Raw genomic sequence first — 13,774 nt, 5'->3', positions numbered from 1 at the left:
GCAGAACAGAGAGCAAGGGAAGTCCAGATTAAACTGCATTTATTTCAAAGCAAGAGGCCTAACAGGCAAGGCAGATGAACTCAGGGCATGGATGGGTACATGGGACTAGGATATTATAGCTATTACTGAAACATAGCTAAGGGAGGGACTGGACTGGCAGCTCAATATTCCAGGGTACAGATGCCATAGGAAAGATAGAGCAGAAGGTAAGAGAGGAGGGGGAGTTGCACTTTTGATTAGGGACAAAAAATCACAGCAGTACTGAGAGGGGATATATCTGAGGGTTCGCCCATTGAGTCTATATGGGTAGAACTGAGAAATAAGAAGGGGGAAATCACATTGATAGGGTTGTACTGTTGGCCCCCAAATAGTCAACGGGAAATTGAGCAGCAAATATGTAAGGAGATTACAAATAGCTCCAAGAAAAATAAGGCGGTAATAGTAGAGGATTTTAACTTTCCCAACATTGACTGGGAAAGCCATAGTATTAGAGGGCTGGATGGAGAGAAATTTGTTGAATGTATTCAGGAGGAATTTCTCATTCAGTATGTGGATGGTCCCTAGAGAGGGGGAAAAACTTGACTTCCTCTCGGGAAATGAGGAAGGGCAGGTGACAGAAGTGTTAGTGAGGGATCACTTTGGGACCAGTGACCATAATTCCATTAGTTTTAAGATAGCTATGGAGAACGATAGATTTGGCCCAAAAGTTAAAATTCTAAATTGGGGCAAGGCCAATTTTGATGGTATCAGACAGGAACTTTCAAAAGTTGATTGGGGTGGTCTGTTGTCAGGCAAAGGGACGTCTGATAAGTGGAAGACTTTCAAACGTGTGTTAACCAGGGTTCAGGGGAAGCACATTCCTCTTTGAGTGAAGCAGAAGTAGGGAATCCTGGATGACTCGGGGTATTGAGGCCCTGGTCAAGAAGAAGAAGGAGGCACAGGACATGCATAGGGAGCTGGGATCAAGTGGATCCCTTGAAGAGTATAAAGGGTGTAGGAGTAGAATTAAGTGAGAAATCAGGAGGGCAAAAAGGAGACACGAGGTTGCTTTGGCAGATAAGGCAAAGGAGAATCCAAAGAGATTCTACAAATACATGAAGGACAAAAGAGTAACGAGGGAGAGAGTAGGGCCTCTTAAGGATCAACAAGGTCATCTATGTGAGGATCTAAAAGAGATGGGTGAGATCCTAAATGAATATTTCTCATCAGTATTTACTGCACTTACCTAGGTCCCTATGCACTTCTTCCCAACACTTTTATCCTGCGAGTCCCAGATCTGATATTGGTTTTCTGCAGTACTCAAACCACTTGGGCTATGTCTCGTTTGGATAATTTCGTAGTACCTCTTCCCACTCTGGGCACTATGCCATTTTCTTTCTTCTCTCTTTCTTCACAGGGATATGGGACTCCGCCTTCCACTAAGTTCCCCTCCCAGTCCCTCTAAGTCTAAGTCAGGTCATTGTCATGAATGGTAGAAATGTGCGTTGCTCCCCTCTGATATGTGTTTTTGAGTAATAAACTGGTCAGAGTGTTGGTATAGAATATTTCACAGGCAACAACATGGTATAAAATTTTAAAGCTTATCCATTCGAGGCTAAGCACTCATTTAATGATGGGATTAAGTTTTAATTGTTTACAAACAATCTCCCTGGCATTGAAAATTATTTTTACAATTGTGGAACTTTATTCCTTGAGCTTATTTTTGGAGATTGAAAAAAACTTTGTCTCTTCCTTCTCTCTACAAAATCAATTTCTCCCCCTCTTTTTGACTTTATGTACCTGAACTGACATTGAATTCATTATTCTAATTTATGCTTTTTGGGTCAGACTCTGCACTGCTCATGAATAATTCTTCAATCTAGTTATGAAGATAAATAATTGCCTGTCCTTTGCACGCAGATCCCAGGTGTCCTGTAGAGGGTGCTGCTCTATTTAAAACAGTAACATGTATTAATAAAAGCAAATCTAATGGCAGCCGCTCACAGTAAATTCTGGCCCAATGGACTTTTTATCTGTTTTGCTAAATTAGCTTAATTTTATATTTCATTATTTAACAGCTTTTTCCGGTTTCATCTAAGCCCCCTGACATATCTTGGTACATTCAATTGTGTCCCTATGCTCTGGAGATCGTTACTAGCTTGTGCAGTCACCTTCTAATGTACACTGTACATACACTCACTGCAATGTTAAACATGTTGAAATGAGCAGTCACTAAGCATTGGAGAGCTGCACAACTTCATAGCTGTTCCAGAACTATCCTTGCAACATCAGTTGTTCTTGAACAAACAACATTTTATTATAATAAATTTTCTTTTGAATTGTCCATACATAGAAATATGAAAGATTTTCTGCTACCAATAATTGTGGTATGTGGCTTCTGTTACATGAAAAATATATTTTTGCGGATTATGTCTAGATTTCTCACTGGAAGCAATTCCAATTAAGATTGTCCTGGGCCTACTACACTCTTCCAGTGAGTTCAACATAAGCTTGTGGAACACCACATCTTTCAATTGGCATTTTACAACTTATCCAGACTCAACAATGAGTTCAACAATTCCAAACTATAATCTCTGCCCCATTTTGTTTTCTTTCCTTTCCAGGTATTGGGCTTTTCTCAGCAGTCAGCAGCACATCCGTTCTAAGCACATCTTTTTCTTTCTCCATCACAATTTTCTTTGGCCCTATGAGACTTCTGTCAAGCTCTCCTGTTTTCCATCCTATCACGATTTTCTTTTTCTCCTTCTCCCTGCCACCCTTGCTCAAAACTCATTTCACATCTAACTTTTCCCAATTTTGATGAAAGGTTATGGGCCTGAAACATTGGCCTGCGTTTACATCCTTGAGGTGAGAAGTGGGAGTGAGAAAAATTCTGGCTCAGCTGGCCTGCCTCAAGAGAAACAGAACATAAGATCACAAGAGGTGATGGCCTTGTGGTATTATCGTTTAATCCAGAAACTCAGCGAATGTTCTGGCGACCCAGGTCCGAATCCTGCCACAGCAGATGCTGGAATTTAAATTCAATAAAAATAACCTATCTGGTTCACTAATATCCTTTAAGGAAGGAAATCTGCCATCCTTACCTGGTCTGGCCTACATGTGACTCCAGACCCACAGCAATGTGGTTAACTCTCAACTGTCCTGTGAACAAGGACAACTAGGGATGGGCAATAAATGCTGGCCAGCCAGTGACGCTCATGTCTCATGATTGAATTTTTAAAATTTTTTTAAAAAGAATTAGAAGCAGGAGTAGGCCACCAGACCCTTCAAGCTCGCCGCGCCATTCAATACAATCATGGCTGATCTATGCCAGCCTCATCTCCTTTTCTGTGCTATTTCCTCATTGCCCTCTATTCCTCAAATCAGTCAAATAATTATCCACCTCCACTTTAAATACTTATAATGATCCAATATCCACTATCCTTTGGGACAGAGAATTCCAGAGATTCACCAATCTTTGCAAGAAGAAATTTCTATGCACCTCAGTTTTATGTTCCCTTCTTCAAGACTCTCCCACTAGTGAAAACATTTCATCATTTACCCTGTCAAATTCCCTCAGGACCTTATATGCTTGAATAAGGTCACCTCTCACTCTTCTAAACTCCAAGGAATAGGGACCCAGACCATTTAGTCTTTTTTGATAAGACCACCCTCTCGTCACAGGCATTAGCCTACTGGATCTCCTATGGACTGCCTCCAATGTTACTATATCCTTTTTAAAGTAAGGGGACCAAACTGTACGCAGTATTCCATGAGGACTCACCATCGCCCTGTGCAATTGCAGCAAAACCTCCCTTTTTTTAAAAACTCCAATCCCTTTGCAATAAAGGCCAAAATGCCTAATTGTTGGGCCTGTTTGCTCGCTGTTTGTGATTCAAAAAGATTCTAAAAGATTTGTGATTTAAAAATGCCGGCAAAGATGGTATTTTCATTGGGGTGTTGAGGGTAGGGCCAGGTGGAGACTGGAGGTGAGCCAGCAGATCCGGGAGAAGGTTTGGACATAGCCACAATAGTTCCCAAGTGCCGAGGTGAGCTGTTTAAAAGCCACGACTTGGTGCTCTGGGACTTTGGCTGTTAAAAATAACAGAAAGGCCCTCCTGCCCTCACCTGCAACACAATCCCCTTGCTCCACTATGCCAGTTCATGCCTGTCCATCAACCTTCTTAGTCACTCATGCCCTCTAAGCCAAGGTATGCCTTTCCACACCCCCCGAAGTCCCTCATGCCAAGTTGCGGCACTTCCATTGGTTTTATATAGTAGGTCAATTAGCCCTATGGCGATTATAGGATGTGTGAAAACAAATCTTCTTAAAAAGTAATTCACTTATAACATTCCACTATTAAAAATTTGTTTTACCACTAAAAGTGTCAATCATCCAGACACTTTAAAGTTTCAATAGTTAAAACTACAAGCACTTGAAATCTGTTAGACTTGTGTAAATATGCATTGTGCAATTAAGAGCAGAGATCAGAGAGTCAAAGTGGTCAATAAAGCTATGTTTTTTGGGGGCTCAGGTGTTTCAACAGACTAATGGATTTGTGTCTCTTCATCTCAGCCTCATATGTATTCTTGGCTTAGAGCCTAGACATCCATTCGAGTACTAAAACACCTTAGTCCCAGGGAAAACAAAGGAGTGCTTGCCAATAGCAGCACCTGCATACCTAAAAAATGAGGTGTCAACCTGGTGAAGCCATAACACAGGACTACTTGCACACTGAACAGCATAAGCAGCAAGTAATAGACAGAGCTAAACAATTCCACAACCAATAGATCAGATTCAAGCTCTGCAGTAGTGCCACATTCAGTTGTGAATGACGTTGGACAATCAAACAACTCTCTGGAGAAAATGTCACAAATATACCAATCCTGAATGATGGGGGAGCCTGGCACATCAATGCTAAACACAAGGCTGAAGCATTTACAACAATTTTCAGCCTGAAGTGGAGTAGATGATCCATCTCAGCCTCCTCTGGAGATACCCAGCATCACATATGTCAGTTTCCAGCCAATTCGATTCACTCCACGTGATATCAAGAAATGGCTGGAGACACTGAATACTGCAAAGGCTATGGGCCCTTACAATATTCCGGTAACAGTAATGAAGACTTGTGCTTCAGAACCTCCCGTGTTCCAGGCAAAGCTTTTCCAGTACAGCTATAACACTGACATCTACCCAGCAACATGCAAAATAACCCAGTCATGTCCTATACACGAGAAGCAGGAAAAATCCAAACCCAGCAAACTGCCACCCCATCAGTCTAATCGTGATCATCAATAAAATAATGGGAAGGGGTCATCAACAGTGCTATTAAGGGTCACTTCCTTAGCAATAACCTGCTCAGTGACATTCAGATTGGGTTCTTCCAGGGTCACTCAAATCCTCCTTACAGACTTGGTTTCAGCATGGATAAAAGAGCTGAATTCCAGAGGTGAGGCAAGAGTGATTATCCTTGACATCATGGCAGTCTTTGAGTGAATGTGGTATAAAGGATCCCGAGCAAAACTGAAGTCAATAGGAATCAGGGGGGAAAACAGCTGGTTGGAGTTATACCTTGCACAAAAGAAGATGGTTGGAATGATTAGAAGTCAATCATCTCAGCTCCAGAATATCATTGTAGGAGTTCCTCAAGTTAGTATCTGAGGCCCAACCACCTTCAGCTGCTTCATCGATGACCATCCCTCCATCATAAGATCAGAAGTGGGGATGTTCAATGATTGCATAATGTTCAGCACCATTTGAGAATTCTCAAACACTGAGCAGTGTATGTCCAACTGCAGCAAGACCTCGAAAATATCCAGGCTTGGGCTGACAAGTGGCAAGTAATATTCATGCCACACAAGTGCCAGGCTATGACCATCTCCAACAAGATGAATCACGGAATTCCCCACTGTCAAGAACCTGGGGGCTACCATTGATCTCAAACTGAACTTGACTAGTGATATAAATACTGTGGCTAGATCAGAGGTTAGGAATTTTGTAGTGAGTGACTTATCTCCTGACTCCCCAAAGCCTGTTCACCATCTACAAAGCACAAGTCAGAAGTGTAACGACATACTGTCCACTTGCATGGATGAATGGAGCTCCAACAACACGCAAGAAGCTTGACATCATCTAGGACAAACCTGATTGGCACCCTTTTCACTAACATTCACTCCTACCACCACGGACAAACAGTGGCAACAGTGTGTACGATCTGCAGTGATTCACCTGAGGAGACACCCTCCAAACTTATGACCGCTACCATCTAGAAAGATGAGAGCAGCTGATTAATGGGAACACCACCACCTGGAGGTTCCCCTTCAAGTCATTCACCATCCTAACTTGGAAATATATCACCACTCCTTCAGTGTTCCTGGATTAAAATCCTAGAACTCCCTCCCCAACGGCACTGTGGGTTTACTTACCCAAAGGGGTTCCAGGCAGCAGATCATCATCACCTCTTCAGGGATAATTAGGGATGGGCAATGAATGCTGGCCTAGCCAGTGATGACCACATCGATAAATGAAATTTTAAAAACTATGTGAAAATTGCGTAAGACTAAGACATGCCTATTCCTGCAATTGGAGCCGGCCAAATCTGAAGTGCCTCATGCTGGCTGTTTACCCAAACCAGCCCAAAGGCACTCCCAAAAATAGGATACCCCAGGAATGGAATTGGGAATCCCTGAATCGGGTCCTAGCTGCCATTTTAAAGGACTCTTGAGTGATCCTGACTCAGTAAAAATCCAGCCCATCTACTCAGTTTCTCTCTGCACAGCTGTTGCTTAACTTGCAAAGCGTTTCCAGCATTTTCTATTTTTATCAAATTAATTCTTATTCTTTTTACAAATATTGAATGGCTTGAAAATACTAATTTATGATCAACTAACAATTACAATGGTATTTTGGAAAATATACACTCTTTGCACAGATTACAACAAGTAATTTCTGTATTTACTTTCTTAATTTGTAAACATTCTTCAGTACCAGAAATTAAATGGTCAAAGAGCACTAAGTAAAACTATTTCAGATTTAATTTAATCCTGTTCCTGAATATTTAATACAATTAAAAATCATGGCATTTGATGCTCAGATCATTTTGTTTCTGTGTTTGTAATTGTGCTCAGATTGCCTGATGAAAGATTAAAGCTACAATTAAGTCATTTAAAGATGTGAATTTTTTTTATCAACAGTCTTTAAACGCGAACAAAAAAAAGCATTAATGTAACCTTGAATTTGTTTAAACTTTTTTTTATGTTTTCCAACATTAGGGCAAACATTTATTTTTCAGGAGATCAAAATGCAGGCAGGTGGTTATGGGAATAGGACCAGATGGGTTATATTTTTTGATGATAACAGAGTCACCTCTTTCAGGTTTTGCATTTAATGATGAACAAAACAGGCCTTCATACACCTACTCTGTGACTTTTATGTGTTTTTGCACTGGAATACGCGGTGATTAGAAATCCATTTGGTACAGCCCCTTCTTCAGGGGACCTGCAGACCCAGGACCTCTGTGAACACGGCCAGCAACTGCCTATTTCCTTAATTAATCACATTGAAGAATCTTTACTGAGCCACATAAACTATGGCCCATGAAGTGCAAGTTAGAATAGTTAGTTCAATGCCAAATTATGCACAGAAAGTGAAATAAGTGGAGGGAAGGAAAGATATGATTAAAACACACAGAAATAATTTTAAATGTTTTTTTTAAATGCCTAGCAATAATTAAAATCTAAAGGAATGAGTCACCACACATGTAACAATTAATTTTCAGTGCCAGATAGGCAATAATTAAGACTTATGTTGCCGTTGAAAATTTACTTGTACTGGAACGGATCAGGCCTAACTTTTTCTGGCAAGTTCTGTCACTACCTATCACAAAAGTAGCACATTTTCATACTTGAATTCCATGTGTTTCAATGCAGTCTCTTGGCAAGATAATATTACAGCAAAGCTTTTGGAGAAGCCAACAACATAAGACAGCAACTACCTGATATCTGTCTTTAACTGCACTTGCGTGGTTGACAGAAGTTGCTGTCCAATTTGCTCTTTAATAATAGTGAGTGCTGATGGACAGAAGAGTACAGAGTTAAGATCCTACTTCCTTCCAACACTCCAATCAATTCTGAGGCAGGGAAGCTATCGAGTGGCCTTCCCACCAAGAGGCAAATTCAAACACTTGTCATCACTTAAGGGTGTCATCCCACCTCTGCTGGTATTTAACTAGTGGTGGGCAAGGCACTTGCCATCCAGTGTGGCTTCCCAGCCAACCTTCCGTCAATGGACTTTTGAACAGCACACCGCATTTTCTCTCCCAAATCCTCTTCACCAGTGCTCACAAATCTCTGGGTAGTGCTTTAGGTACACCCTGATCCCAGAACCGACACAAATTGCCCATGTACTCCAAACACCGTTCTAAATCCTCCCATTGATCCTCTCAGATCCTGCCATTGATTCTAAATCCCAAGCCTGTGCTTATGTCCATTAACTTTCTTATCACTGTTCCTAGGATCTTGGGGTCCTGACTTTGGGACCTCTCTCAACTCTCTTGACTTTTTTTTTAAATCTTTCAAGGAATGTAGGCATCACTGACTTGGTCAGGGTTTGTTGCCCATCCCTAATTGTCCTTGAACTGACTGGTTTACTTGGCCTTTCAGAGGGCAGTTAAGAATCAACCAGGTTGCTGTGGGTCCAGTGAACCGGATGGGTTTTTACAACAATCGTTAGTTGTCACGGTCACCATTACTATCGCATTGTGAAAGGAAGTGCCATCTTTATTTGAAATAGGGTCCTTAAAACATGTTGAAACAGGGTCCAAAAATTATTTTAAAAGGAAATTAGTTGCTTGAAAAAGAGCAACATGAAAAAGTCACATGAATGACTAAGAAAGTGCATTTAGAGTAAATGGATAACGTAGTGCAAAACATCAGTGTCGACTTTATGGGATGATGAAGGGCTTCTTTCTATGTTGTAACAATTTGAATTTTATAAAATATCAATAAAACTGCAAAATTCCCAGTGCATCCTGAAAGTGGAAAGGCCTGATTTTAAGATGTAATGGCATCAAACAACGCCATGCATATACCAATATAATGCTCGAACAAAAGTTTGCAATGTTAACAACATGGATTCACAAAAGTAAGCATAATCGGTAGTTCATTACCTCCAGTTGATTGTCAATGTTCAGAATGAGAGCCCATATATCTGCACGCAGCCCTGTGGGACAACCCTGTCGAACGTACTGCTGAGCTGCAGCACTATCTTGTTCAGACAAAACTACAAGCAAACAAAAGATAAGTTTTGCATGACAAACTGAACTAACATCAAAAGCCATGTCTAGGCTGTTAGAATACTTTCTAATGAAGGGAGATGCAAAAGAAATACAAAATAAGGAACTGGAACAAGGCTGGCTGTGACCACATTTGCTTGAAATGCAATTTCTATACTCACAGTATAGTTAGAATAGAATATATGCTGGTTGTTCTATGTGCATTATCCTTCAAATAATATCTGTAAACATTCATATTGTATATTTTTATTAGTTTAGTCAACCATGTTTACCTTTTTACAACTCTTCAAAGTCATATATACAAGTTTTCTGTAATAATTGGTCTAGAGACAAAGCAAACAATTTAAAAAAATTGTTGCACATTTTTTTAAAAAATGTCAGAAACTTTGGTGTTCCCTAAAGTTAGATCTATTTTAAGTGCACGACTTTACTACTTTCTCTTCATTAATCCTCTTTACACCATACATAATTAATTAAATAAAATAAGTGGACAAAGTATCTTCTCCCAGACGTTTGTCTATGATCCTGTAATCAGCTCGAGTATGGGCATGAATAACCAAAAGCAACTTAGTCACTCTTTTTCTATGCAATCACTCAAGCTGTTCACATCTCTTGCAATTCCTTTTAGCACAAGGGAGTTGCCATGCAAAAAAGATCAGGTTATCTGTGCACTTCTAATTCGTTTCCAGTGGGTTCTTTCTTACCTCTTTGTCCAAGGCGTATGTACTCACTTTCAAACAGTTCTGTAAGAGACAATTTAAGTATTGTAATAATCAGAAACAGAAAGTAATTCCACATTTTCCTTAAAGCCTTCAGGCCGTTTAACAAAACTTTGCAAATCCAGGAAAATAAAAATAAAATACTGTGGCTACTGCAAATCTGAAATTAATAGCTCTGAAGAAGTTATATGAATTCTACAGTACTGCTGAGTTTTTCCAGCATTTTGTTTTTATTTTACAAATCTGGAGTTATTCTGACATAAATTACTGCATTTAGAACACAGAGGTTTACAGCATAGGAGGACATTCAGTCCATCATGTCTTGCTTGTGCAATCCAATATTCACCCCACTGCTCTTCTCGCTAAAGCATGCCATGCCCCAAACGCCTCTACAAAATAAATTTCTCCTACTGTTCTTCCTTATGTTAATTTTAAATTGAAGGCCCCTCAATACTGAGTCCTCTAATGTTGAAATTATTTTTTTCCTACTCATCCTTCATTTGAAAAAGAAACTGCAATTAAGTGTCCGTTTTCCAATGGAAAAGGTCCCAGTATCTCATAACCACCCAATTCATTGGGGGAATTTCCCACCTCAGTTTTCAGCAAGTGAGAAAGTCGGAGGGGGCAGAGAACCCAATTAATGTCAGTGGGATTTCCAGTTGAGAGTCCCTGCCTCCCACCAATGATGTAATGGGGTTCCTGCCATAAAAGGTCGGGAAATCCATTACCATACAATTACATGTCATTAGCAAGTCTCCCCGCTGTATCATTCCCCCATGTAAGGAACTCCACCACTGGCATTTACAACAGGTCTGATCAAATGGGGAGCTGGCGAAGAGGACCTGCCAAGACTATACAGGTAAGAACAGCCCCCAGGAGGAAGAGAGTCTTTCCTGAGTGATAACCAGGCAATTGCCAGGGGCACTGCCAAGGGACTTCTGTTGGGAAGGTTCAAGTGGGTAAGATTCCCTGGGGGTGTGGTTCCATGTCGTTGCGGATGGGGGAGCGGGGTGTGGGACAAGGTTCCATGTCCATGGAGGTGAGTTGGGGGGGGGGGGGGGGGGTCACCAGTCTGTGGGCCGGGTTGTTTTATGCAAATTTATTATTTACCCCACACCTCTATTTCTAAAAGCATAATTCTGGAAGAAACAAACAGCAGTTCCATATTTGAAGTAAAATAAACTTTTTTAAAGTTTGTGACAGACCTGATTGCATTTAACTTAAGAAAAATTCTACTGAAACAAATATCACATTAGGTAATTCCAGCAAAATCAAAGACAATCAGCAGATATATATCCCTAAGGTTACAGCACTACAAGAAACATTGAAATATTGTAGCACTTAACTTTATTTTTACTTATTCATTCACAGTATGTGGGTTTTGCTGGTTAGGCCCATCCCTAATTGTCCTGAGAAGTGGTCAGTCACCTTCTTGAACCGTTACAGTACCTGTGGTGTAGGAACACCCACAGTGCTGTTAGGGAGGGAGTTCCAGGATTTTGACCCAGCAACGGTCAAGGACCAGCAATATAGTTCCAAGTTGTAGGAGAACTTGCAGGTGCTGACGATGATAAAGTAAATAATAAAATGGGTGTGAATTTTGCACAAAGCAGCAAGTGCCAATCATATAATTAGGGTTACAATGCTGCAGCACTTTCACGTGAAACCTTACACTGTCAACCTCACTCTGCAAAATTATTCCCAAAATCTAGATGGGAAGGATGTAGAAATCAGTTGGTAGCAGAAATGTAAAATTTGATATAAAATATTACACCACTTAAAATGAATTATTTGGTTTATGCAATGGAGCCATATGTTGGTGCCAAACAACGCCATTTCACAAACTATTACGGCACAGCTTTGTGTCTAGGATTCCCTACAAAATTAGCTCCTAATCTTGACAATGCAAATAAAGCTATGCAATGATTGTATCCATAGAATATGAAATCATAGAAATCATAGAAACCCTACAGTACAGAAAGAGGCCATTTGGCCCATCGAGTCTGCACCGACCACAATCCCACCCAGGCCCTACCCCAAAATCCCTACATATTTTACCCACTAATCCCTCTAACCTACACATCTCAGGACACTAAGGGGCAATTTAAGCATGGCCAATCAACCTAACTTGCACATCTTTGGAATGTGGGAGGAAACAGGAGCACCCGGAGGAAACCCACACAGACACGAGGAGAATGTGCAAACTCCACACAGACAGTGACCTAAGCTGGGAATCGAACCCAGTGTTACTATTCAGGATAAAATAAGGCTGGTTTGAATGATCAGTTATCCCATCTATCATTTATTTTGGGAAAAGAAGTCAGAAATATGAAGAACTCCTTAAATACTCAAAAAAAACCATTAAACAATTAAAAGTACTTACCATTCGGGATCTGCATCGAATCATCAACACCAAGTTGTTCATAGTTTAAACCTAGTTCAGTAAATAGATCCCTCTTCATATAATAAATAAGAAAAATTTAATCAAATGGTTTCTATGCATTGAATAAGACTTTGTTATATAAAACATTTTTCAGAACACAATAGTATCAAGAAGCAAATTTAAGGCACTAGGGCATTTTTGTGCTCCAACATACTGCATCATGGAATGATTGGACACAGTTCTGTTTCAGAACTGAACAGCAAGTTCCTGATCTCAAACATGCCAAAAGAAGATCCAAGTGAAAGCCAGTTAACAGAGGAATGGTGGACAAATAAGATTTTAAGTTAGCTCACACAACTCTTACTAATACAAAACATCTACTGCATTCCCTTTATCAATATACTGTTACTTCCTCAAGGAACTCCATTGGTTAGACAGAGCTGGTCTTTTATGGTTCCAAGCTAGGTCCTTCTGGTTGGATGATTTATCCCTTCTTGAACAGACTGGTGACATTGGCAACCTGCTAGTCCTCGCACAAAAATTTCATATCCAATGATATTCAAAAGATTGCATCAAAGCATCAGTAATTTCCTATCTGACTACCTACAACCTTCTCTGATGTGTGACATTCGGGTCTAGTGCCTTTCCATCATATTTTTTAAATGCATAGGCAACATAACATCAGAATTTTACTGGAAGAGGATAAAGTGAACTGAAGGAATAATCCTCACAAATACTGCAAATTTGGGGCCGGGGTAAGGAGTAGGAAAGCATGGGAAAGATCTTGACATCTTGCAAAATTTCTTGGCATTAGGGTATTTTCCACATCCACCTTCTTGAACCTTGGTTTATTCACTGATGGACCAAAATTGGCAGAACAATATTTTCCAACTAGAATTTCCTAATAAGTTCACCAGTTAGTTTTTCTAGGTAGAATTCCACTTACCAACTCAGAAAGGTCTTTTACTGGCAAAGGAATGCTGATTAAACCCCAGCTGCCACGCAAACCAGTTGGGTCACCACCATCATAATTTGGATTGCGAAGATTAATTAGTACCTGAAAGACCAATGAAGACTTAGGGATTAAAAAAATCATATATATTCTATCCTTGCATTTATTTTCTTCCAAAAACAGCTTCTTGCTGCACGGAAATGGAGTGAGCAATTAACATGAATCCTGCCTGCCAGCTATAATTCAAGTTCGAAGGGAGCTCCTGAATAGAAAGCTTCAAATAAAAATGGTTTATTGAAAGATTAGCTAAATACATTGAGGAGAAATTTAGACCTTCCTTTCTTTATCAATTGAAACAAAGTGTAAAATGATGTTTTCCATACTTTCTGGTCTTTACTACAAATAGCCACATGCTAAATAAGTTGGATGGTAAAAATGAAAAAGTTAA

At 40.1% G+C, this 13,774-nt stretch overlaps 1 protein-coding gene across 1 annotated transcript in view; it reads right to left on the bottom strand.

The window, feature by feature from the left end:
- The window catches only part of tbc1d19 (TBC1 domain family, member 19), a 70,837-nt gene that overhangs the window by 27,576 nt on the left and 29,487 nt on the right, over positions 1-13,774 (bottom strand). Inside the window, exons 8-11 of the mRNA XM_078218400.1 lie at positions 13,321-13,431; positions 12,375-12,447; positions 9,977-10,015; positions 9,147-9,259 (exon numbers count right to left, since the gene is read on the bottom strand). Coding sequence (XP_078074526.1) covers positions 9,147-9,259; positions 9,977-10,015; positions 12,375-12,447; positions 13,321-13,431 — 336 coding nt within the window. The remainder of the gene's footprint in view (positions 1-9,146; positions 9,260-9,976; positions 10,016-12,374; positions 12,448-13,320; positions 13,432-13,774) is intronic.

This window comes from Mustelus asterias, chromosome 1 (genome assembly GCF_964213995.1).
Source record: "Mustelus asterias chromosome 1, sMusAst1.hap1.1, whole genome shotgun sequence".
Classification (NCBI taxonomy): Eukaryota; Metazoa; Chordata; class Chondrichthyes; order Carcharhiniformes; family Triakidae; genus Mustelus; species Mustelus asterias.
The sequence above is the reverse complement of the archived record's forward strand: the minus strand, read 5'-3'. Positions and strand labels throughout refer to the sequence as shown.